The sequence below is a fragment of the Meles meles genome, chromosome 12 (genome assembly GCF_922984935.1).
Source record: "Meles meles chromosome 12, mMelMel3.1 paternal haplotype, whole genome shotgun sequence".
Taxonomy (NCBI): Eukaryota; Metazoa; Chordata; class Mammalia; order Carnivora; family Mustelidae; genus Meles; species Meles meles.
In genome coordinates, this window is record NC_060077.1 from 29,601,952 (window position 1) to 29,626,394 (window position 24,443).

The 24,443-nt window shown below is 52.5% G+C and overlaps 1 protein-coding gene across 2 annotated transcripts in view; it reads left to right on the forward strand.

Moving 5' to 3' along the window:
* The first annotated feature begins 2,394 nt into the window (after positions 1–2,394).
* Positions 2,395–24,443, forward strand: part of BCR (BCR activator of RhoGEF and GTPase) — a 122,075-nt gene continuing 100,026 nt past the window's right edge. For both annotated transcript variants that reach the window (XM_046024882.1, XM_046024883.1), the window contains exon 1: positions 2,395–4,188. In XM_046024882.1, coding sequence (XP_045880838.1) covers positions 2,877–4,188 — 1,312 coding nt within the window. In that variant the 5' untranslated portion in view covers positions 2,395–2,876. The remainder of the gene's footprint in view (positions 4,189–24,443) is intronic.

Below are 24,443 nucleotides of genomic sequence, written 5' to 3' on the forward strand. Positions count from 1 at the left end.
CTGTGCTTGAAACACACCCAGAACTTTATCCTTTTCTCCCCCACTCATGTCCATCTTTCTCTCTGGGTTGTGTGCTCCTCCAGGCCACACACGTGTCCGATTCTTCTTTCAGCCAGTACTGGCTGAGCATCTACTATGTGCTGAGCACTGGGGAGTCAGTCAGGAACAAGACAAACAGCTGCTCCAATCCCTTGGGAGTTTAGATCTAGCTGGGAACAGACACCTAATGGGGGATTGAGAGTGTTATGTATCTGGTCCCCATGATCCTCCTCATTCCTTCCTCCCTGGGGGAGGGATGGATGATAAGAAAACTCCGCAGGAAAAGACCAGAGACCCAGGGTGGGATTGTTTTTAGGAAAGCACCAAGGATGAGAGTGTCCTAGGGGCCAGAAGAAGCTATCTCACAGGGAAGATAGCCACTATCTTCCAGTTTCTGAATTAAGTTCGCTTATGTATATGACATTTGAGGTGGGGCTAAACTGGGGCCAGCAAACCAGGGAAACCTCTCTAACAGTTGAACCCTTCCCCCCAAAGTATTCTTTTCTTTCCCAGGTGATTAATGATGATGTCCCGGATGAGCCCATAATTCCCTGGCTTGGAAGTGGAGAGGTTCCATCAGCAAGGGAAAAAGCAGTGTATGCTTTCGGAATTCTCTCTGGAGACAACCAGATAATGGAATTCTGGAAGCCTGCCTGTCCCAACCCACTGGGTGACCTGAGCAGGTCATCTGAGGAAGGCAGCTAATACTGGTCACAAGCCGCTACATGCCACACCCTGTGAGGTCAGGACTTTACACCCCTTTTAAAGAAAAGGTCGCTGAGGGTGTGCTGCGATTCCAGCTTCAGCTGTCCACCCTCAAAGTCAGGGCATCAACTCATTCTGTTTCTTCACTTGCCAAACAGGTTTTGAGGGGTCGGGTGGGGTGGGTTTGCCTGCCTTTGGCGGCGGGTTGAGGGGGGAGGTTCTGCAACATAAAGGAGCTGGGATAGAGGCGACACCCGGCCTCAGGAGGGAGGAGAGGCCTGCAGAGGGCGGCAGTGAGCTGTGCCTGGAAGTGTCTGGTTCAGGGACCCAAGAGTTTTCCTCTGACCCTTCCAGGGCACCCTTCAGAGCACCAACCTTAACATGCAATCAAGGGAGGAACATCCCATGCCATTTATCATAATGTGATTCATGTCTTCCCCAACTGGGTGCTTTAGACATGGTACTCACATTTAGATACAAGGGTAAAACTGAGGCTCAGAGCAGGAAAGGTAAGTGTCCAGGTCACAAAACCTGAAGTGGGGAAGACCTGAACCAGAGCCAGGCTGGCCTGGCTGATAGCTCTGGGCTCTGTTCCTTCTAGATTAGATGCTGGGACATCTGTTCCGGGTAGGACTGGACCCAGGGAGAGGGTCAATATAACCCCTTACATCCATGCAGGGACAACAGCCCTTGGAGACAGGTATCCTTGTTCTTGTTTCAGTGCCAAAGGAAACTGAGGCACAGAGGCAGAGGTGGTCAGGACTCAGGCCCAGTTCTTTGGCTGACAAATCCTGTTTCCTGTTCCCTCATCCAGCAGCCTGGTTTGGGTATTTTCGTTTGGGTATTTCGTTTCTGCTGTGTGCCTACCATCTCTGGGCTTCCCTGGATACAAGAGATGATTTTGTTTTACTGCTGGCCCTGGGCTGTCTTGTCTTCCACCCAGTCCTGAGGGTTATGGTGGAGACTGGCCACCACCTTAGGGGGAGACTAAACACCTAAGTCTGAGTCAGGCAATTGGGAAAAACTAGGCTGGCCTCTGAAGCTCAGGAGAGGCCAGTGGACAAACACAGCTCAGGACCACAGGGAGGGCGGTGTGGGTGTTCAGTGACCTGCGGGAGAAATTCCTGTTAATTATCTCTGCGACAATGCCCTGTGGCAGCTGTTGCATTAGTCACTCCAAGACCACAGCGCTGGGCGCCCTTGGCACACAGTCGCTACTGGCTCTGGTGGCCCAGCCTGGTCCTCCCTGCCTCCCTGGATCACCCACCCCTCCCCGGCTCCTGTGTGCGGAGGTGGCCCCGCGGGTGACCCCTAGAGCTCTCAGCCCTGACGCTGGAGAGCTGCTGCCGGGTTGTGGAGACGTGAGGATCCAGGTGTTCCTGTTCCAGGAGTGCAGAACTCGCTCGCCAGGGCCTCCGCGTCGGACGGCCGGGTTCGCCACCGCGGGGGGCTGAGTTTCCTAGGGCGCGGAGACCGAGAGCTGACAGTGGCCGGGTGGGGGCGCGGCCTCCCGGCGGCCCCTCCCCCCACACCTCCCCCCTCCCTCCCCCCCAGAGCCCTCTGCACGGCCCCTTTAAGAGGCCCGCCCGGCTCCGTCAGCCGCGCCGCGGCCACCGCCCCCCGGCCCTCCCCTTCCTGCGGCGCCGAGTGCGGGCCGGGCGGGAGTGCGGCGAGAGCGGGCCGGGCAGAGCGCGGCGTCCGGGAGGCGGCGGCGGCCGGTACGCGGCGCGGGACAGAGACCAGAGGAGAGCGCGGGCGGCGGCCATGGGCTAGCGGCGCCGGGCCGAGCGAAGGGCAGCGCCCGCGCAGCGCCGCGCGGAGGAGCCCCGCACACAATAGCGACGCGCGCAGCCCCGCGCCCTTCCCCCGCCCTCGCGCGCGCCCGCCCCCCTCGCGCGCGCCCTCCCCCGCGCCCCGAGCTGCCCGGGGGAGTTGAGCCCGCCGCCTCACCTGCCGCCCGGGAGAGGGTGGGCATTGTTTGCCCGCCGCCGCCGCGGCCGGCACCACCGCCACCGCCGCGCGGGGCCATGGGGGCCGTCCGGCGCCCCGGGCCGGGCCTGGAGAGGTGGTCTCTCCGCCGCTGAGGCGGGCCCCGTGCGCAGCCGGGCGGCGCAGGTGAGGACGGCCGCGCCATGGTGGACCCGGTGGGCTTCGCCGAGGCGTGGAAGGCGCAGTTCCCGGACTCCGAGCCGCCGCGCATGGAGCTGCGCTCGGTGGGCGACATCGAGCAGGAGCTGGAGCGCTGCAAGGCCTCCATTCGGCGCCTGGAGCAGGAGGTGAACCAGGAGCGCTTCCGCATGATCTACCTGCAGACGCTGCTGGCCAAGGAGAAGAAGAGCTACGACCGCCAACGCTGGGGCTTCCGACGCGCCGCGCAGCCCCCCGACGGCGCCGCCGAGCCCCGCGCGTCCGCGCAGCGCCCGCTGCCCGCGCCCGCCGACGGCGCAGACCCGCCGCCCGCGGAGGAGCCCGAGGCCCGGCCGGACGGAGAGGGCTCCCCGAGCAAGGCCAGGCCCGCGGCCACCCGCAGGCCAGGGGCCGCCGCGGCCGCGGACCGGGAAGACCGGGGCCCCCCAACCAGCGTGGCGGCGCTCAGGTCCAACTTTGAGAGGATCCGCAAGGGCCACGGCCAGCCCGGGGCGTCGGACGCTGAGAAGCCCTTCTACGTGAACGTCGAGTTTCACCATGAACGCGGCCTGGTGAAGGTCAACGACAAAGAGGTGTCGGACCGGATCAGCTCCCTGGGCAGCCAGGCGATGCAGATGGAACGTAAGAAGTCCCAACACGGCCCCGGGCCGGGCCTGGGGGACGCACCCAGGCCCTCTTACCGGGGCCGATCCTCAGAGAGCAGCTGCGGCCTCGATGGCGACTACGAGGACGCGGAGCTGAACCCCCACTTCCTGAAGGACAACCTGATCAACGCCAATGGCGGTAGCAGGCCCCCTTGGCCGCCCCTGGAGTACCAGCCCTACCAGAGCATCTATGTTGGGGGCATGATGATGGAAGGGGAGGGCAAGGGCCCCCTCCTGCGCAGCCAGAGCACTTCCGAGCAGGAGAAGCGCCTTACCTGGCCCCGCAGGTCCTACTCCCCTCGGAGCTTTGAGGACAGCGGAGGTGGCTACACCCCTGACTGCAGCTCCAATGAGAACCTCACCTCCAGTGAGGAGGACTTCTCCTCGGGCCAGTCCAGCCGCGTGTCCCCCAGCCCCACCACCTACCGTATGTTTCGAGACAAGAGCCGTTCACCCTCGCAGAACTCGCAGCAATCCTTTGACAGCAGCAGCCCCCCGACGCCGCAGTGCCAGAAGCGGCACCGGCAGGGCCAGGTCATCGTGTCAGAGGCCACCATCGTGGGTGTTCGCAAGACGGGGCAGATCTGGCCCAGTGATGGGGACAGCTTGTCCGGCAGGTTGCCTCAGGATGGCACCTTCCATGGAGACGCAGGTAGGGTACCTCCACCAGCTTGGGTGGGCACACCTGCACCCTGGCTGGAAACCATTGAAAAGAAAAGAGGTCCAATGACCCGGGGAGGAACAGGTAGATACTTCTTTGCACTGTCCACGTGCTGTTGTGAACAGGAAGGATTCCTGCTGATCCTACACCTGAACAAACTGCCATCCCCCACTTCCTCCTGAATGCAGATTCCCAGTGTTTGGACTGGGATTGGGTTGGGAGGGGCAGTGTGTGGGCATGGTAAGTGGCTGTTCCTTTGGTTCTAGAGCGGTGTGCTTCTTGTATGATTCTGTGGGTTGAGACCAGGGTGCCCTGGGCATTAATTTCTTCACCCTTTGATCACTCCATCTAGGTAGGCAGTGGGGGTAGTATTAAGAGGGGGCCATCTCTGTCTTCTAGATCAGGTACTTTCTGTGGGGATTGATCCATGTCTTGGGAATTCCCCGCCGCCCCAACTGTTCTTGTCCTGGAAGACACTAATGGGGAAGCTAAGATGTTGCTAGCTGCTCCCAAGCCATAGAAGTGTCAGGTTTGCTTGCTAACCAGCAGCCCAAATGCAAGTCAGAGCAGGTGAAGATAAGAATTAGGAGGAAGCGAGGTGACAGGCAGTTCTGACTCAGTGGGCCCCTGAAAATCCACGGGGGTGAAGATTTTATCCAGGGCTGAAGCAGAGCCACACCTTTTCTGATTTGCCTGGCTTTGATGGGAGGATACCCATCATTACTCACCGGTAGTCTCCTGTGTGCCTCTTACCCCAGCTCCATTTTCTGAGCCTTCCATGCACTCTTGCCTCCTGTCTTCCCAGAGATGAGTGTACACTGGTGCTCATTTTGGCCTCCTAATCCATGGTGTGACCCTTGGCCCTAAGATTAAACCTGTGGGGTTGTGTATAGAACTTCTGGGGCGATGGGTTTTGGGATCCAGGCATGGTTTGTAAGATTGGAGTAAGGAGAGGGTGGGTGGGTGTGGGGCTTGGGTGGGCTGGTCGGGGGTTGGATGTGAGGCTGTGGTAGACTCTCGGTGTCCTGGTCCCTTTTGGGCTGATCCAGTTTTCTGCTCCATTGATTTTTCTTTTTCTGCTGATGGAGTTGTATGTGCTTCCATCGTCAGAATCCTCTTGAAACAAGTAAGGCTATTTTTGGCTCTGTCAAGTGGCCTTTTTCTGATTGGTGGTCTGTTGTGTGTGTTTTAGAGACATCCAGTTACTGATTTACATTTCCAGCTGGGGGCGGCCATGGCTTGCTGCTCAGACCTGTGGCCTGACCCAGCTGCATCCCTTAGGTCCCTTGCTGGGGGGGTGGAAGGCTGTAGTATTTAGAAGCCTGCTTTACAGGCACATTAGCTCCCCTGGGTCTGGAGGATTGCCCTGTGGTCACTGGGCACCATCCTTGCCTGGCCAGCTGTCGACTGAGTGAGCCAGCTTGAACTGGCCCTCACTGCCGGGACGTGGGAGAGCATTATTAAAATAGAGAAAATGAGAGGTTTTCCTGGAGACATAGAATCTGAAATGGTATTCTCTTGCTGATGGTGAATTCTGCGTTTCCAGAAAGTGGGGGCTGGTCAGACCAAATGTGTTGCCCTTCAGTCCCTGTTCATCAGCAGCTCCATCCAGCCTTTCATACAGCTGCTGCAGGCGTGGGACACCGACTCTGTGTGTAACTCAGGGCAAGCTCTCAGGAAATGGCCGAGGGGTGAATTTTACAACTTGGACCCCACTCATAGGATTTTCTGGATCTTTCTCTGAATGTCCTCAAGGCCCCATGTTCTCTCTCCTGTTAGGTTTTAAAAACTGGTTTTCAGCTCTGTACTCTGCACTCTTCTGAGCGTTGTGGCTGGAGGCGAAGGAAGGGAGCCTGTGCTGGCAAAGCCATCTGTCTCTTTCTGGACTGTTTCCTGATGTTCTTTAGATGGCCGTGGGACCTCCTGGCCAGGGCTGTGCCCTGCAGAGGGACAGTGAGGAAAACCACAGTGTGGGAGGGAGTGGAAGTACCCTAATTTTTCACAGCAGCAGACACGAAGGCCCGGCTCTCATGGCTTCAGAATTCCTTTGGATGAGGTGCTCTTGTCAGTTGAGGGTCCCTGGTGTTGGAGGGAAGAAGCTGGAATGACCTCTGTGTGCCAGGCATGGTGGCAGCGTGCCTTCATGCAGGGCCCCTCACAGGTTCTTCCATCACCTCATGGTGGGTCTGCCCAACCATAGGTAAGGACAGAACCAGGAAGTAGCAGAGCTGGGATTCCAGGGCTTCCAAGTCCCTGTGGGAGTGTAGATCCATTCCTTCCCCAATATGGCCACCTGAAAGTACTCTCTGAATTGCCCTGCACTGCACCTGAAAATCCTGACTGGGTTGGCCCGGGGGTCCTTTCCCTCCTCACACTGAGGGTCCATCAGCTGTGAGCCCTGCTGTGCGCAGGCCCTTCCCTTTCTCCATTGCGGGCTACATAGAAGGGGAGTATGGTTCTTGCCATCTGGGACCTTCCACGTTGATGGGAGATAGGAACACACACAGCAACTACGTGTTCAGAGGGAGTGAGATCAGGGAAGCTTCCGGAGGCAGCTGTGCTGGAGAGAGGGCTTGCCTATCAGCACAGGTCCAGCGGCAGCAGGCGGGGGAAGCTGGGCACCCTGAGATCAGTGAGAGCAAAGGCTCAGGGGGCACCCATGTCAGGCCCCTGTGGCTCTGAACTGCTTTTTTTGCTTTACTGTAATAAAATATATGTAACAAAACTCACCACTTTAACCTATTTGAGCCATTTTTAATGTGCCGCTCGGTGGCGTTAAGTACATTCACACCGTTGTGTGCCCATTGCCACCCTCTGTCTCCAGAACTCTTTTCCTCCTCAACTGAAACTGTCCCCACTGAACAGCAGCTTCCCATTTCCGCTCCTTGAGCTCCTGAAAACTGCCACTGTGCTGTTTCCTAATTTGATTACTCTTAGTACCTCTTGTAAACAGAGTCATACAGGGTCTGTCTCTCTGTATCTGGCTTTTTTTACTTAGCAGCATCTCCCCAAGGTTAGCCACATGGCAGCACAGGCTCTGCACGTTTTGAAGGCAGGATGATGGGCCTCGAACTTACAGTCCCGAGATCAAGAGTCCCGTGCTCCACTGACTGAGCCAGCCAGGTGCCCTACAGGTCTGAGGAATTCTTGATCTGAGCGTTGTCCTGGCTGTCCCTCGGTCCCTTTCCAAGTATCAGTCATGAGACTGGACCCCAGATCCTATGTTACTTTATGGGCTCTCATACGAGTTGCTGCCCTGTGTTTTCACATCTCTGTTAAGCACTTTAATTTGGTCTTTGAATTCCGCCAGTGTGTAGTCACCAGAATGATCAGTGCTTTGTTTCTTCCTTGAGTGATTGAATGGACCAGCCACCAGTTAGACTGAGTAATTCTGGGCCAGGAAAAGGTCACTCAGGCCTTGGACTGGCTTGATCATCATCTCTTTAAATCAGACCCTGTGGTCCCCTTTGAACTGAGTATAGTCTCCTCTCCATGAACAGAGGCAGGGTGGAGAGAGCCAACCAGGTGGAATCTGAGACCATTAAGTCATCAGCAGGGTGGAAGTGGAGTCTAGTTCAAATTTTACGAGGATTTTCTGATTCCAGAATGGATGGCTTCCTTGTTTGGGGAACAGAATGAAATATTCTGGAAGCCTTCACTAAGGAAGGAGCTAGCTGGAAGTGCTGTTGCTTTGTGTGGGTCCAGGGCGATGTGCCTTCCCCATTCCTCCCTTTTACCTCATTTGTTGCTTCTGGCTTCAGTTGCCACCTCCCCTCCTTGGCTGGGAGTCCTGTGGGCCTGTTTATGTGACTGCGGCCCTCACTAGGACAAAGCATTCACGTGAGCCATATTCTTGGTCCAGTCGGGAGAAGACATGGCGATGCTTGAGGCCTAGGGTGCAGGTGACTGTTATGTTTTGGGGGGCTTCCTCATTCACAGTGAATGGGTAGGCATTTTCTTTTAATTTTATTTATTTATTGTCAGAGAAAGAGAGAGCACAAGCAGGCAGAAAGGCAGGCAGAGGGAGAAGTGGACTCCCCGCTGAGCAAGGAGCCCAATGTGGGACTCGATCCCAGAACCCTGGGATCATGACCTGAGCCGAAGGCAGCGGCTTAACCAACTGAGCCACCCAGGCATCCCTGAATAGGCATTTTTTTTTTTTAAAGATTTAGTTTATTTATTTAAAAGACAGAGATCACAAGTAGGCAGAGAGGCAGGCAGAGAGAGAGGAAGGGAAGCAGGCTCCCTGCTCAGCAGAGAGCCCGATGCGGGGCTCGATCCCAGGACCCTGGAATCATGACCTGAGCTGAGGGCAGAGGCTTAACCCACTGAGCCACCCAGGCACCCCCTGAATAGGCATTTTCAAGTGTGCTCAGGTTGTCAAACAATAGGCCTGAGTTTTGACCCAGCTGCCCCGGGTTTTTGGTTTTTGTTTTTTGTTTTTAGGTCTATTTATTTACTTGGAGAGAGAGTGCAGGTGCACGAGTGGGGGTAGGGGCAGAGAGAGAGGGAGAGAGAGAATGTCAAGTAGATTCCCGGTTGAGTGCAGAGCCTGACAGAGGGCTCGATCCCATGACCCTGAGATCATGACCCAGGCCAAAACCAAGAGTCAGATGCTTAACTGACTGAGCCACCCAGGCACCTCCACGGCTGCCTTTTAGATCAAGGTTCAGGAGGTAGTGGCGGTGTGTTTACTTAATTAAATTATAATCCCATTAGGGTCCCTCACCTTGACTAGGATACCATGACTTAGGATCTTGTTTTAGGGATTTTTGATTTTTGTTTATTGTTTTGTTTTGTTTTGCTTTGAAAGCAATGGAGTAAATTAAGTTAAAATGTTACTTATGTAACATGATAGGTTTGTGTTTCTTTACTGGGGTATAACATACATAACCAGATGTGTCATTTTAACTGTTGTTAAGTTTGTAATTCAGTGTCATTAAGTACATTCACATGGTTATGCAACCATCACCATCGTCCATGGCTGGAACTTTTTCGTCTTGGGAAACTGAACTCAGCGCTAACTCATCTTCTCTCTGCCTCAGTCCCTGGCAGCCACTGCTCTCCTCTCTGTCCTTGTGAGTTGGCTTATCCTCAGTGGAGGATAAGCCACTGACTCCTCAGTGGAGTCACATAATAGCTGTCCTTCCGTGTCTGGTTGATTTCACTCAAGTAGGGTTTTGAAGTTGCTGGGAGCAGTGTTCTCATCCTTAATTCCCATTTCTGGTCCTTAATAGGTATGTTTAAGAAAACACCTGTTAGGGGCGCCTGGGTGGCTCAGCGGTTTAAGCCTCTGCCTTCGGCCCGGGTCATGATCTCAGGGTCCTGGGATCGAGCCCCGCATCGGGCTCTCTGCTCAGTGGGGAGCCTGTTTCTCCCTCTCTCTCTGCCTGCCTCTCTGCCTACTTGTGACCTCTCTCTCTGTCAAATAAATAAATGAAATATAGAAAAAAAAAAAAAAAGAAAACACCTGTTAGTCATGGTGCTACTTCCTTGGCTTTCACACCCACGTTTTGAAGTGGCCCCAGGTATTAGTTTGCTAGGGCTGCTATGACAAAACACAACAGGCTGAGTGATTTAAGTAACAGGAATTTATTTTTTCTTTATTTCTAGAGGCTAGTAGTCCAAGATCAAGATGTCGGCAGGATTGGTTTCCTCGGAGGCCTCTCTCCTTGGCTTGACTTGCAGGCTTGACCTGCTTGTCCCCTCCTCCCCCATTGCCTCTTTCCATGGTCATCCCTCTGTGCTCCTGTTCCCCTCGTGTCTCTCTGTCCAAGATGTCCTCCTTTTATAAGGACACAAGGCATATTGAGTTAGGGCCTACCATAATGACCCCATTTTAACTATATCATCTCCTTAAAGACCCTGCCATCTACAAATACAGTCATGTTTTGAGGTACTTGGCGATTGGGGCTTCAGCATATGGATCGGGTGGGGGCATACAATTCAGCCCACAACACTCAGTGAGTCCCTCATTGGGCAGCAGCAGAAAGGCTGCTGTGACAGAGACCAGCCTCACCAGCCATGTTTTAGGAAGTACTTGAGGGTTGTGTTGTTTGGTGCTACGGCAGCCTCGCGGAGCCAAGAAAACAAAGCCTGGCATCAGGAGGGCTGTCTTCCTGCTTCTCCGTTACCATACCTTGCGCCTTGCCGAAGAAGTTAGCGGTTGGACCCTGTCATTGCTAGGATTCTTTTCTTTGATTCTTTGATTTTTTTTTTTTTCCCCTTTAAAATTCTAGGTTAGGAACATGGTGCTTCCCATATCTTTCTTCTTTACCTACTTTTCTCTTAGCAAGGCAACCACCTCTCCCCATTCAGTCACCCAGCAGTGTTTATTGAGTATCTACTGTGTGCCGGGCCTCGTCTCCGTGGAAGTTCTCCCTTGCCTTTATTTGTGGATTTGTGGAGAGGCTAATCTCCAAAGGGCCTTGTCTTTAAATTAACACATATGCACCAAAATAATAATAATAATAATAATAATTTTTTTAATGAAGAGAAAAGTAAAATAAAAACTAACACACAAAAATAAAACCTTTATGATGTCCTGGTATCTTCCTTTCACTGTATTTTTGCAGCGATTTCCTGTTAATCCTGTGTCTGACTGGCTTCCTTCTCCAGGGAAGTGAGAGCCTTAAAACAAGATCCTGCCTTCCTCCGTGTCCTAGGATGTGCCTCACTCTAGGCTCTTAACCATGTGTGAGTAGTGGTGTCCTGAGCGCATGTGGGTCTGCCTGTGTCTTGCATATTGTGGATGTTTGTGGATCAAAGACAGGATGAAACCCCATTTCTGGGGTCTCTGTTTGCTGCTTCCCCCAACCCCATCAGATAAGCAACATCAGGTTTTCGGGGTCCCAGTGATACCACTTCCCCAGGAAGGAAGTTACCTGGAGATTGTTTTTCCTTCTTGGCTGAGCCTTGGTCTCCCCAGGCTCAGCCTTAGTGAGCTTCCTGAGTCCTCAGATGGGGCCTGCTAATTAGCTGTCTTGGCTTCTAGCACTTGCAATGGTGACCTTGCAAAATGACTGTGCACAGGGATGGCTGCTGGTGCCCAAGGGAGACATGGCTCGCGGGTTCAGAGCTACGCCTCCCTGCTGAGGTGTGCTGCTGCGGGAAGACTGAGGCCCCACTTGTGTGGTAACTACAACTTTGGTGGAGACTGGTTCATGTGCCCTTGAAACATTCTTGTGACATGGCTGGAGCAAGATCGTTAACTTAATTATATGCCATCAGCTGACTGGGTCTGAGGGGGTGTGTGACAGACATGCCCACCCAAGGTCAGGCAGTTGGTGGAGGGGCTGGTGCTGGCCTTTCTCCTCAGACCATAGAGTGATGCCAATCACAGGAGTGTGGGCACAGTGATCTCCTCCCCCTCCCCCAGTAGGTGGAGGGACATTTAGCAAACACGTTTCAGACAGGAATGGTGTGGAGTGTCAGGAGACAGGCTCCCCCGCAGGTCATTTTCGGTCTGCTGGAGAGACAGTCACATAAACCTTAGTGTTGTGATAGGCATCATCCGGTCCTAGCCTCTGGGCAGGTCCAGGAAGGTACCAGCAGGGGACCAAGAGGACAAATACGTTGGAGGACGCTGCTCATCTGTCTGCCTTTTCCACCCAGTGGTCAAGAGCTGAGGGGGGAGGCCGGAGGATTCTCTGCTGGGAGCAGGTTCCAGGAGATACAGAGGGACAAGGCCCAGCTGGGAGGATGGGACAGAGATGGCTGGCCACATGCACGAAGGGTCAGTACGTGGCCCAGGGAGCACTAGGAAGGAATTGTCTCTGGCTGGCCAGGAGGCTCCAGGGGACCATGGAAGAAGAGGGAGAAAGACTTGGTGCTGCAGTCAGGGATGGAGCAGCCCAAGGGGGATCCTTCACTCAAGTTGCCTCTTTTGGTTTAAGAAGAGCCTGTGAAGATTCACCTCATTTTAAAGGCCTGACTTACTTCTTTTAATGTATGCTGCTGGGATTAGTTGGAATGCCAGTAGAGCAGGAACGATATTTACTCACACATCCTTGTAAGTGACAAAGTGGATATTCTAGAAGCAATCTAGAGGCAACATACGTCAGCCTAGTTTGGGGCAAGAATGCAGACGATAAAGGTAGACCCAGGGTGTGGTCCTGTGCAGGGCATTGATTCTGTGGCCTGAAGACCATGACCCCCTCCTTTGAAGGCTCTGAGGGAACGTGAGTGCACAGAGTGGGTGGTCCCCGGGGGTCTGGCCCCCTGTCTGGTCTTATGGAGTTGCCCCCTCAGGCATCTAATGCTGGTTGATTGCACACCACTTAGCAAGAGATTCTAAGGGAGAAATGCATAATTCAGGAGGGACAGGCCATTTTACCCACTTGGCTCAGCAAGAGGGCCCAGTATGAGCTCCAGGGGTCCCAGGGGTCTGCCATGGCCGTGGGCCCCCTCTCTTCCCTCTCACAGTGTGTCCTCTGGGGTTGAGTGGAGTTCTGGCATCTGCAATATGCGGCATGTATTTTTCTGCCTCAAGACCCCAGATGTGAGGTTCCATCAGCCCAGAGAACCTGGGGCTGCACACCCATGTTGCTGAGCCCTCCATCCTGGGACATATCCACCCCCATGGTGGATGGAATGAGTTCCTCTTGCAGTGTTCCCCATTGCAAGGCCTTGTGACTTTGGGGGGCCTCAAAGCTAGAGACTGGAGGAAAAGCGAGACCTCTTGATTTTTCTCCTAGAGCCCCTCCCCCCCCCCGTCAAGTTTGTGGAGGGAAGGCTTAGAACCACATCGCTCTCACTTTTTAATGATTGTAAAGCCTCAAGAGAGGAAATAAAAACTGCAGACTTTCTTATTTTAATAGGAAAAAAAGGAGGAAGATGGGAAGCTCTGGAAATTACTAATGCTTTGGCATATACAGGCTCTGTCTGCAGATTTCCTAAGGCTTTACAGACCAGAGGCTGTTGCCTGGTGTATATAGTTGGGGAGGGTATTGGAGAGCTGGGCATGGCCCCAGCAGGGTGCCCCTGAGGTGGTGGGGGCAGCTCCTGGGGCAGGTGGGCGGGGTGAGGAGCTGGCCCCCATGGTGAGCAATAGGGCGTGGGGAAGAGCTGTGTGAGGTTTCCCCAGAGCGTCAGGGGAATCAGGGTGGCCCACGATGACCACTGCCATGTTCCCCAGCTACACCTCACCCCCTCCCTAAGAGGCTGGGGCCATCAGACCTGCAGCATGACTGGGGACATGCTCCTTTTGAGAGCTCCAGAAAGTCTTTTGCTTGAAAACCTGGGGGCAAATGCAGTTTCCATCCCATCTGGTGCCTGCGTTGGTGGGCAGGTGGTTGTCTGGTTTCCATCACTGACCCCCTGTAAACCAGGAGCTGCATTCCCACCTTGTGGTGGTGGTTTTTAAATGACCCGGGTAGAGGGGTACCTGGGTGGCTCATCTGGTTGAGCATCCAACTCGTGATTTCGGCTTAGGTCATGGTCTCAGGGTCATGAGATCAAGCCCTGCATGAGGCTCCTCACTTAAAGTCTTTTTTAAAAAATGGCTGAGGTAGAATTCACACCACAGAATTCACTCATTTAAATTGTACAATTTAGTGTTTTTTAGCATAGTCATAGGTTTATGCAAGCATCACCACTGTCTAATTTTAGAAAAATTTTTCATCACCTCAAAAGGAGACTGCTCCCATCAGGTACCTGAGCCCCTCTCTCCCACAGCCTCTGGCATCCAGTAGTCTACTTTCTGTAGATTTGCCTTTTTTTTTTTTTTTTAAGATTTTATTTTATCGTTTATTTATTTAGAGGGAGAGAGAGAGAGCGTGTGTGCAGGGAGAGAGAGAATCTCAGGCAGACTCCCCACTGAGCACAGAGCCAGACTCAGGGCTCAATCTCACAACCCTGGGGCTATGACCTGAGCCAAAACCAGGAGTTGGATGCTTAACCAACTGAGTCCCCCTAGCATCCCTAGATTTGCCTTTTCTGGACGTTTCACATGAATGAAATTGTATAACATGTGGCCTTTTGTATCTGGCTTCTTTCACTTAGAATAAGGTATCAGGGTTCATCTCTGTTGTAGCATGCATCAACACCTCCTTCCTTTTGGTAGCCAAATAATATTCCAGAAGGTGTTTTGGTACCTGGCCGGCCGGGCCCTTACTACTGCCTGGGCGCACTCTACTGGCTCATGGGGGTCCTGGTCAGACCTTGAGGCCTGAGAGGCCTGTGTGTGTGGATTCTGGAGGGATGGGTGGAGCCTCCTTTTCCTTGGGGGAGGGCCCTGGGGGAATGGGATGCCGGAAGCCAAGCTATGGCTAAGAGTTGGCTGGCCTCACCAGAACTTGATTCAACCTCCAGCCTGAGGCTCCATGTCATAGTCTGTCAATAAGGAACGTGCTTGTTCAGAGGCAGCATTTTCCATTCACAGACCTTGAAGGCTGTGGTCTTCCCCTAGGTCCCCCCCCCTTTTATTGTGGTGAAATATTAGAACATACAGTGTATCATTTAAACCATTAAGTATCCAGTTCATTGGCATTGAGCACTTTCACACTGTTCAATAATCACCACCATCCATCTCCAGAACTTTCTCATCATCTCAGGCTGAAACTCTGTCCCCGTTAAACAACAGCTTCCCACCCCCTCCAACCCCCAAACCCTGGCACCCATCATTCAGAAAGTATTCTGTTCCAGGATTTCATATACATGGACTCATACAGCACTTGTCTTTTTATATCTGGTTTGTTTCACAGAGCATAATGTTTTCAGTTTCTTTCTTAAGCCTTTTGGTGCCAGGCCTGGGTGGCGGCTGGACAGACAGCAAGCCCCCCAGTGACTGAGCTCACTGAGGCCTCCGCTAAAGGGAGAAGAGCAGCCGGTGCTCTGGGCATCTGCTGCATTTGCCGAGTTTTGCATTTTTCTCTCATAGGGGTCTCTGTGGACAAGTAGCGGGGGCCCCTATAGCTGAGGTTTTAGGTGAAAGACTCAAGACCATCCGCTTGTTTGGACTTCTTCTATACTTGAATATTTAGGGGGATCTTTGTCTCGTGACCCTCCCTGGTGTCACGGAGCGGCTGTGATGCAAGACAGGGGAATGCACAGGCTGCACTAGCAATGCTTGGTCTCCTCCAAGGAGAGGTGGTTGCCACAGTGGACTTGGCCATCCTTCAGTTGGCTGGAAGTCCCAGTGGCCTGACTTGTAAATTATCTTGGGCTGATGCTCAGCATAGCACATTCACTCTCTTGGGGGTGGGGGGCGGTGCATGCCAGCCGTCGTGTGCAAAAATGGTATTTGTGTTTGCCTAAATCTTAGACCCTAGACCAGAAAATGTGATTCCTTCATGAATGTTGATTTCTGAAAGCTTTCCACTTTCCTGTGGGAACATGGGTGAATGTGTCTGTATTCATATTTGGAGGTATGGGATTGTTACTGGAAATATATTTTTTTTTAAAGATTTTAATTATTTATTTGACAGAGATCACAAGTAATCAGAGAGGCAGACGGGGGGCGGGGGGGAAGCAGGCTCCTGCTAAGCTGAGAGCCCGATGTGGGGCTCCATCCCAGGATCCTGAGATCATGACCTAAGCTGAAGGCAGAGGCTTTAACCCACTGAGCCACCCAGACGCCCCTGGAAATGTATTTTATACGTGTGTTTTTGTTGTTGTTTATTACATTTGCTTTCTTAATTTAGAAAGCATTGCCATTTTCAAACCCCCATGAAGGAAGGAAGAGAGGACACTGAGCCCCGTTGCTCAGGATCTGCCTGGGACCATCTCACCTATCCCTTCTCGCTCCCCCGTATTCAGTGTATTCATTGTTGCCTTTTTTTTTTTAAAATATTTTATTAATTTGACAGAGAGGAATCACAACTAGGCAGAGAGGCAGGCAGAGAGAGAGGAGGAAGCAGGCTCCCTGCGGAGCAGAGAGCCCGATGCAGGGCTCGATCCCAGGACCCTGGGATCATGACCTGAGCCTAAGGCAGAGGCTTTAACCCACTGAGCCACCCAGGCGCCCCGCCTTTTTTTTTTAATTGTGGAAAAAAGTGACACATAATGTAAAATGTACCGTCTTGACCACTATGTGCAGAGTTCAGTAATGGTGAGCATTCGATTTTTTAAGAGGCAAAGGTGGCGGGAAACACTATTCTTCAGGAGGGTTTGTCCCTCCCCTGTTCTAGGAAATAGGAAGATTAGTTCAGACTCAGCCCTTAGCCGGGGTATGAGGAGCCTGCAGACCAGGGTGGGAGCAGGGACAAACAGGCACTTGAAATACCGTGATGTGAGAAAAGTCTCAGGGTTCTGTGGAGAGAGTGGGGCTGTGGGGCTCATGGGTGGGAAGGCTCCATGTCCTCTGTCCCGTGTCCTTGGGGAAGAGGACTAGGAGGATGGGTCTAGGTGGAAAGGAGAGTGGCAAGAGCTTAAAGGTTGGGAAGTAATCACCATGCTGGGAAATAGCAGAGCCTGTTTGGTTGGAGAATTAATGTAAAATGTGGGCAACAGGGGAGGTGAGGGTGAATATAGGAGGGTCAGAGTCATGCTGGGCAGGCCCGGGAAAACAAGCTAAAGACGTAGTGCTTTTTTGAAGGGTGATGGGGCAGGTAGAAGGTTGTTGAGAGGGGAAGGGATGCCTTTGGAGCTTTGCCTCAGGAAAAGCATTTGGCAGGAGTGTACAGGATGGTCTGGTGGGGGAGTTGGGGCCCCTGGAGTTGTTGTCTTGGGAATGAGTGGGGCTGGGGGGAGGATGGAGAGGACGAGAGTAAGCAGACAGTGGGAGGAGGTGACAGAAGAGAACAGAGGCGAGCCTGGTAGAGTCTGGGGGTTGGCAGCCTGGTAGAGTGGGAGCAGCAGGCTGTAGACCTTTAGGAAGAAGGGCCAGGCAGGACAAGACCAGGATGACTGACAGCCCAGCAGGTGTGTGGAGAGAGAAGAGGGCTTGAGCAGGCCTGGGCTTTGCATGTTTGGGGGCCTCATGAGACAGAGAGGAGTCTGAGATGAGAGGGGAAGTGTGGTGGGGGGAGTTCATGTTGCAGAAAGGCGAAGGAGTCGGGTTTAGGATCGGAGTTTGCAAGAGCTCCCCGAGTGTGTACCCACGGGCTTGCTTGGTCCCAGGGTCCAAATAGAAGCTCCAAGGGGGTGATCAAGGTGTGTGTGGGGGGTCAGTGGGGAGCTTAGTGGTCCCAGCAAAGGAGTGATTGGGTTACTGCTGAACAGCGACCAGGAGTGATACGGCTTTCAGGTGCCCGGGCCTTGTGTGCATGGGCTGGTGCCTCAGAGATATTGGCCTTGGCCTGGCTCACCCGGGGACACAGGGGTTAGGGAGGTGAGTGAGGGGTGAGAAGATCTGGAGGGGACAGAGAAGAAGGTGGCTGTAAGGAAGAGAGCGTTTGGGAGAGCGGGAGTTGGGGCCCCTTAGCTGGTCTGAGAGGGGACAGGGAGGTCTGCCATGTGTCTGGCACAGGGGGGAATGGGATAGTGGCCATGTGGGTCATGTCCCTGTGGCTGGTGGCCAGCTGTGGCTGGAGAGGATTGCAACGATGAGCCCTGTGCTAATGGGGTATCAGATGCGGAGCCTGTGGCTTAGGGGCCCCGGTGAGTCATGGTAATGGTCTGGGATCTGAGACCCACGTGTGCATGAGTGCCCAGCAGGGAGGCCCTTGTGGAATAGGGTCTTGTCATGGAGCAGTCAGACGGGCCCACCCTCTCCCCTGAAAACAGCTGGTAAGCCGCTGTTAGAATTTGGCCCTAAGAAGTCTGGATTGTGATTATTAACTAAGTCTGGTTTCCTCTCCTGCGGAATTTCTTCAGTGGCCAGATGGTATGAGTTGGGCAGCAGATTCTGCTCTGTGGAAGAGCAGGGCAAGGCTCCAGAAGGGCTGTTTGGGGTGCGTGTGTGGAGGGGTAGAGAGGTGCTCTAGAAAGGGGTGTGAGTCTCCAGAAGTAGACTCGTGTGGGTCTAGAAAAGAATGCCCATGGCTCCAGAAAGGGGTGTGTGAGGAAGCTTCAGAGACTTGGTCCCAAACATTCCTTTGTCATCTCCCAGCTTCTCTGGCCCCATGAGCCCTGTGGTTGCTTATTTATCCCTGCTTAGTCTGCAGTCTCAGGTTCCAGAAACTCTGGCAAGGAAGTCCAGGAAGGTTAATGGGCTGAGGCCTGGCCTGCTGGCTGGCTGGGGGAGGCGTTTTGTTCCAGCTGCTCAGGAAATGTCTGCTGCATTGGGCTGGACAGCCGGGCCTCCAGAAAGCCAGCAAGGGGCTTGCTTCCCTTGCTGCAGGTGCAAAATTGGCACGGTTGGCTACTGGGGAGCAATAAGCGGGGTGCAGCCTGGGAATGTGGGAAGGTACATCTGAGAGAACGGAATAGGGATGTTTCCTCATGTCTTTCTCCTTTCTCCCTGGCTCCCTCAAGTATGTGAATTAATGGGAGCCATTCCTAAGGAGAGGAGGGTCACTTATGTTTATTGAATTCTGAGTTGGGCATGACTGGACAGGAGCGTAAATACAACCGACCTCGGACATCAAAGGCCGAGGCAGGACCTGCAGACATCACCGTATGTGCTCAGACACCCCCAGCTGGCCTGACTTTCAGGCTCCAGGGTGCACAGACCAGGCAGGAGCAATAGGGCAGGATCCGTGGACTGTCCTTGGCTGTTCCCTCTCAGAGCTGTTTTGTTTTGAAGTTTCAGAGGGGTTTTTGAAAGCCTGGGCCTGGCTGTGGTTTACTTGGAAAAGGTCTGGGGGTTTGCATTCGACTGCAAACCTTTTAAGGGTCAGCAGGCATAGCATATGATGTCTAGGAGGCCAAGTTTTTCCCTGGTATTCATGGAAGTGTGTGCAGACCTTGGAATGCCATAGTCATACTTTCTGCTTGGTACAGCTAAGCCTGAAGGCTGCCAGCAGAGTGGTTATGGGAAATGGGGGTATTTGGCCTGGCAGAGAATGAAAGAAGTAGGTCTCCACCCCAGCTGCCCACATAGACTGCCTCTGCTGTGGTTAAAACAGCCCCACACACATGTCCACGGCGGGTCACTCCGGAGGTTCTTATTTTGTTTTGAAAACTCATAGTGTCTGTGGGTCAGCAGTCAGGGTGTGGCTTAGCTGGGTCCTCTGCTCAGGGTCTCCCAAGGTTGCAATCCAAGTGTTGCCCAGGGCCTGGGCTCCTGTCCTTCCCATTTGGGGGCTCGTGTCTCCTCCAGTTTCAGCTTGTTGGCAAAAATCCAGGTCCTTGTGGTTGTGGGACTGAGGTCTCATTTTCTTGCTGGCTGTCAGCTGTTCTCAGCTCCCAGAGGCCGCCCCCTTCCTAAGCACTTCACACATGGCTGTTTGATTTCTTCCGCTAAACCAGCTTGGGTTTCTGGAAAAGCTCTGTGGGTGATTCCTCTGCAGCCAGGGTTGAGAACCATTCTCCGGGAATCCACAAGTGCTTGTTCTGTGTTTTAAATGGTTGACAGGTGGAAGAGGGCATGGATTGCTTTTAGGTCAGAGGTGGACGCCGGACCTGTTCAGGGAGACAGGCTTCGGCTCAGTGTTAATGGAGATTTTCTTTTCTTCCTGACTTGATGATAAATTTTTTTTTTCTTAAAGATTTTACTTATTTAGTTGACAGAGAGGGAGATCACAAGTAGGCAGAGAGGCAGACAGAGAGGGGGGAAGCAGGCTTTCCGCTGAGCATAGAGCCCGATGCAGGGCTCGATCCCAGGACCCTGAGACCATGACCTGAGTCAAAGGCAGAGGCTTAACCCACTGAGCCACACAGGCGCCCCTTGATGATAAAATCTTATGTAGCTGAGATCCTGCTGCATTAGTTGGGTGTCTTCCCCTTGTCCGTTAGGGAGAGCCTTTTCTTTTTTACTTAATAGTCTGTAAACATTTTGAAGGACCATATTGTTACTTTGTGATAGAGTTACAGTTTAACTGGTCTAATTTTAATTAGTTTTGTTGGACATTTTAAAGTATTTACTGAGGGGAGCCTGGGTGGCTTAGTCAGTTAAGTGTCCAACTCTTAGTTTTGGCTCAGGTCATGATCTCAAGGTTGTGAGATTGAGCTGGGTTTTGTAGGTATGGAGTCTGCTTAAAAGTTTCTCTCTTCCTTTCTCTCCCTCTCCCCCTGCCCCCACTCTCACACACACTGTCTCTCAACAAAGCAGTGTAAAAAAGTATTATTTACTGAATGTAGTTGGTGATATTTCAGTGAGCATCTTTTTAAAAAGATACTCTCTACACCCAATATGGGGCTTGAACCCATGACTGTGAGATCAAGAACTATATGTTCCACTGACTGAGCCAGCCAAGTGCCCCAGTGAGCATCTTTTTTTTTTTTTTAAAGAAAATTTTTACTGAAACATAGTTCACATGTCATACAATTCACCCATTTAAAGTGTACCATTTGGGGCACCCGGCTGGCTCAGTCAGAAGACTGTGAGACTACTGATCTTGAGGTCATGAGTTCGAGTCCCACATTGGGGGTGGAGACAACTTAAATAAATATCTTTAAAAAAATAAAGTTTACCATTCAATGGTTTTTGGCATATTGCATTAATATTTTTAAATTGTGGTAAAATATACATAACAAAATTTACCATTTTTAAACAATTTTTGGTGTCCAGGGCAGTGGCATTAGTTACCTTCACACTTTGGGCAGCCCTTAGCACCGTCCATTTCCAGAACTCATTTCACCCCGCAAACCTGAAACTCTATCCCATGAAGCAGTAAACCCCCCCCCCCAGCCCTCCTCCCCCAGCTCCTGGCAGCCCCCATTCCACTTCCCGTCTCTATGAATCTGACTCTTCTAGGGAGTCAGTGAGTGGACTCATACAGTATCACTGCTCACACCTTTGAGCAAGGCTCCTCCATGTCATAGCATGTGTCAGAATTTCCTTCTATTCTAAGGCTGAATAATATCCATTGTATACCGCATTTCAAGTGTATAGTTCAGTGGCATTACAGTCAGTGAACATCTTAGGTGAGTTTCCATTTGCATTTCTGCCTCCTTCCTTGAGGGAGGGCCTCTCAGGGGATTTACCAAGTCAGAGGTGCGGATAGTATGAAGACCCTTGATGTCTTCTGCCCAGTTACCTTCCGGAAATGTACCAGTTTACTCTTGGTTTTATAGTTAATCCTTTGCTCTCTTTGGACCTCTCTCTTGCCCCTTTCCTTTTGCAGGACTTTAGTGAAGCTGTTCCTTCAGGAGATTAAGAAAAAAAAAAAAAAAAAGACAGCCTTCTCCTGAGGCAAGGGGACGGGAAGAGGGGCAGCAGGGGGAGGGGAGCTTGGGGCAGGGAGAAGCTTGCCTCCGCCAAATCCGAAATTGTGATCTGGGGGTTTTTGTCTAGAGAAGCAGGATCTGAGGTTAAGATTTGGTTTAGGAGGCATCTGTCCTAAACTGGGTCTCCTCATGACTCCCAGTTCCTTGATGTTCCCCAGAAATAACCAGTCCCATGGGCCTGGAATCAGGAGAGGCCCTGAACAGGAGCCACATCTGTCCAGTCTCTCGTTTGGGAAGCTTTCCAAGGTCATGGGCTATATGACACTTAGTTCTTTGTCAGCTCAGTGGTTCTTGGTAGGGAAAGAACTCCCCATCCCCTTATTTATCATGAGACTTGCTAGTTTATTGCTACCCTGGGGTGCTTGTAACTGAACTGGAAAAGCATTTCAGCTTCTCTTCCATGTATCCTGGCATGGATTAAGCCTGCTAGATAGCATTGTCCAGTTAATTCTGGCCCACAGAGTTCCTGCCTGGCTTTAATGGAGGCTCCAAGGAAGCCGAATGCCATGGTAGAAAAGGGATTTTGTGGGAGGGAGAGGAGCTTGCGTGGCCACACTTGGCTGGCAGGGAAACCCTTTTGGCAGGGGTCCCGAGGCAGTCTTTCTGTAAGATCCCACCGGGTCTGGCTTGCCTGCAGTGACTGGGGTCCAGGGAGCCTATGGCGAGCCAGCCAAGGGGTGGATTTGATTCTGTGTGCAAGTTTAAATGGAAACTGATGCTTTTTTGCTGGCTAATTTGTCATTTTTTTCTTGCTGCCCCCTGGCCAGCCCTTGGGCTGGGAGCAGGTGCTCGAAGGCTGTGCTAGTGTCACCTGGGCAACATGCTGAAATGCAGAACAAGGCCAGACCGAAGTGGGAGGGGGTGAGGGCAATGTGGAGGGTGTCTGCCTGGGCGGAGGTGATGGTATCCAGGCAGGTGGCTGGCAGGGGGAGGCCTGGTCATGCCAGCTGGTATCTTGCCAGACAGAGCAGAGCTCTGCATAGTCAGGAAGGCTTGTGCTAATAAGGCCAGCACCGAAATGAGCAGGACTCATGTGTGTGGCTGTTGCCTGCGTGCATCTCCAAATGAAGTTGTGGGGACATTTGGTGCCTTGAGGTCATTGTTCCCCTTCATCACAGATGACTGGTCCTCTGGTGGCCTGTTGCCTGGTGTAAGCCCCACCTGAGATCAGAGTCCAAGCCTTGCTGCCTGCAGGGGAAGCTCTCAGTCTAGTCCCTGCCAGCCTTTGCTGACCATTCTCCTTGCCAGTGGAGCAGGGACTGTGTCGGAGCTAGCCGGCTCTGGAGTTGGGTCAGTCAGTCTGGAGGGCTCAAGGACAGAAAGGAGACTCTGTTGACTGTCTGCGCTCCAGTGGGGCATGGATGCCTCCGTGGAAGTCTGTACTTTCCTAAAGAACTTTCTGTTTGTCTAGCTCAGCTCTCTTCTGCACTTTGACTGCCTGGGATCCCCAAAGTGTGCCAGTGTTCCCTCTTGGGCAGTCTGGCAGGAGAGAGAGGATCCCCCTTTTTACTGGAATTTTGCATCTGGGTTTGGCTTTGCTCTTTGTAATGGAATCCCAAGTGCCTTCCAGGATCTGAGCCTCATTCCGCCCTGCAGGGAGTTAGGTGGTGCCTCAATATTGGTGCTCAGACAGCAGGAGCTTAGAATGGTAAGAAGCTTCCAAGGCAGAACCTGGATTTGAACCACAGGTGGTTATCTGAGCCTTTGCTCTTTGCTCTGCAGTCCTGGGTATTAAGTAGGTCCTTATATAACCGTTTAAAGTGTCATCATTTAAAAATATGAAAACCATTCTCAGATCCCACATCACACAAAAACAGGCAGTGATGGGCTGGTTTTGGCCCACGGGCTGGAGTTTGCTGACCGCTGTCCTACAGTGAACTGCCTCCTAATTCCTGGTGGTTGTGAAACAAGATGACAGAGCCCTGTATGGGTGTTTCCCATGTTCAAGAGCCCTCGTTAATGTTCCTCATGGAACCTGGGAGGCCGGCACTCTGCCGCCCCCCCCAAGGGCTCTTCCCTCCAGGAAGTCACCTGAGGGGGCAGAGCTGGGATGGGAAATGATTGCCTGGTCCACAGTTCCCAACTGCTTTCTAGACTTAGGTGTTCATCCTCCGAAACAAGGCTAAAGCCGGGTGGTGGGACATGACCTTCATGGTCCTTTGCTCTCTGTTTTTATGTCCGAAAATTTCCATAACAAAAGGTTCTCAGAAAATCATCATTTATTGATCAAAGCTGTAAAGGAAACCCTCTACCTTGAGACAATGGGGTCTCCGAATCCTGAATCTTCCTCAAGCCCCAGATACGTGTGAGTAGACTTGCTCATGTGTTTCCTAGTAGCAGATGTTCCAGAGAAAGTAGGAGCTGTGCGTTCACCACCCCATCCATCGTCCCTTCATCAATCCATCATCCAGCCAGCCAGCCATCTGCCTTAGTCCATTTGGGCTGCCGTACCAGAGTGCCATAAATTGGGTGGTTTATAAACAGCAGAAATCTGTTTTTCACAGTTCTGGAGGCTGAAAATCCAAAATCTCAGCACCCCCAGATTTGCGAGGGCCTTCTTCCTGGTTCATAGAGGGCTGCCTTCTTGCTGTGTCCTCCCATGGTGTAAGAGCTCCCTGGGGTCTCTTTTATAAGGGTCCTAATCCCAGTCATTAGTGTTCATTGGGACATTCAGCCCTCGTGACCAAATCACCTTCCAAAGGCCGTGCCTCGTAATACCATCACACTGGGGATTAGATTTCAACACATGGATTTTAGGAGGACACAGACAGTCCCCACCCATCATCCATTCTCTGCCCTTCCAGACATCCATCTATCCATCATCTGTCCATGCACCCATCACCCATCCATCCATCATCCAACCATCCTTCTGTCCATGTGTTCATCTGAGGTTTGTGTGGACCTGCTACACAGGGTCCAAGCCCTGTGCTTAGGTCTTGACATAGTCCTTGACTCCAAGAAACCTATAGATGGATGATGTGATGGAGCTCAGTACCAGCTGGGCACCAAAAAGGGACTAACTCTGCTGTGTTAGC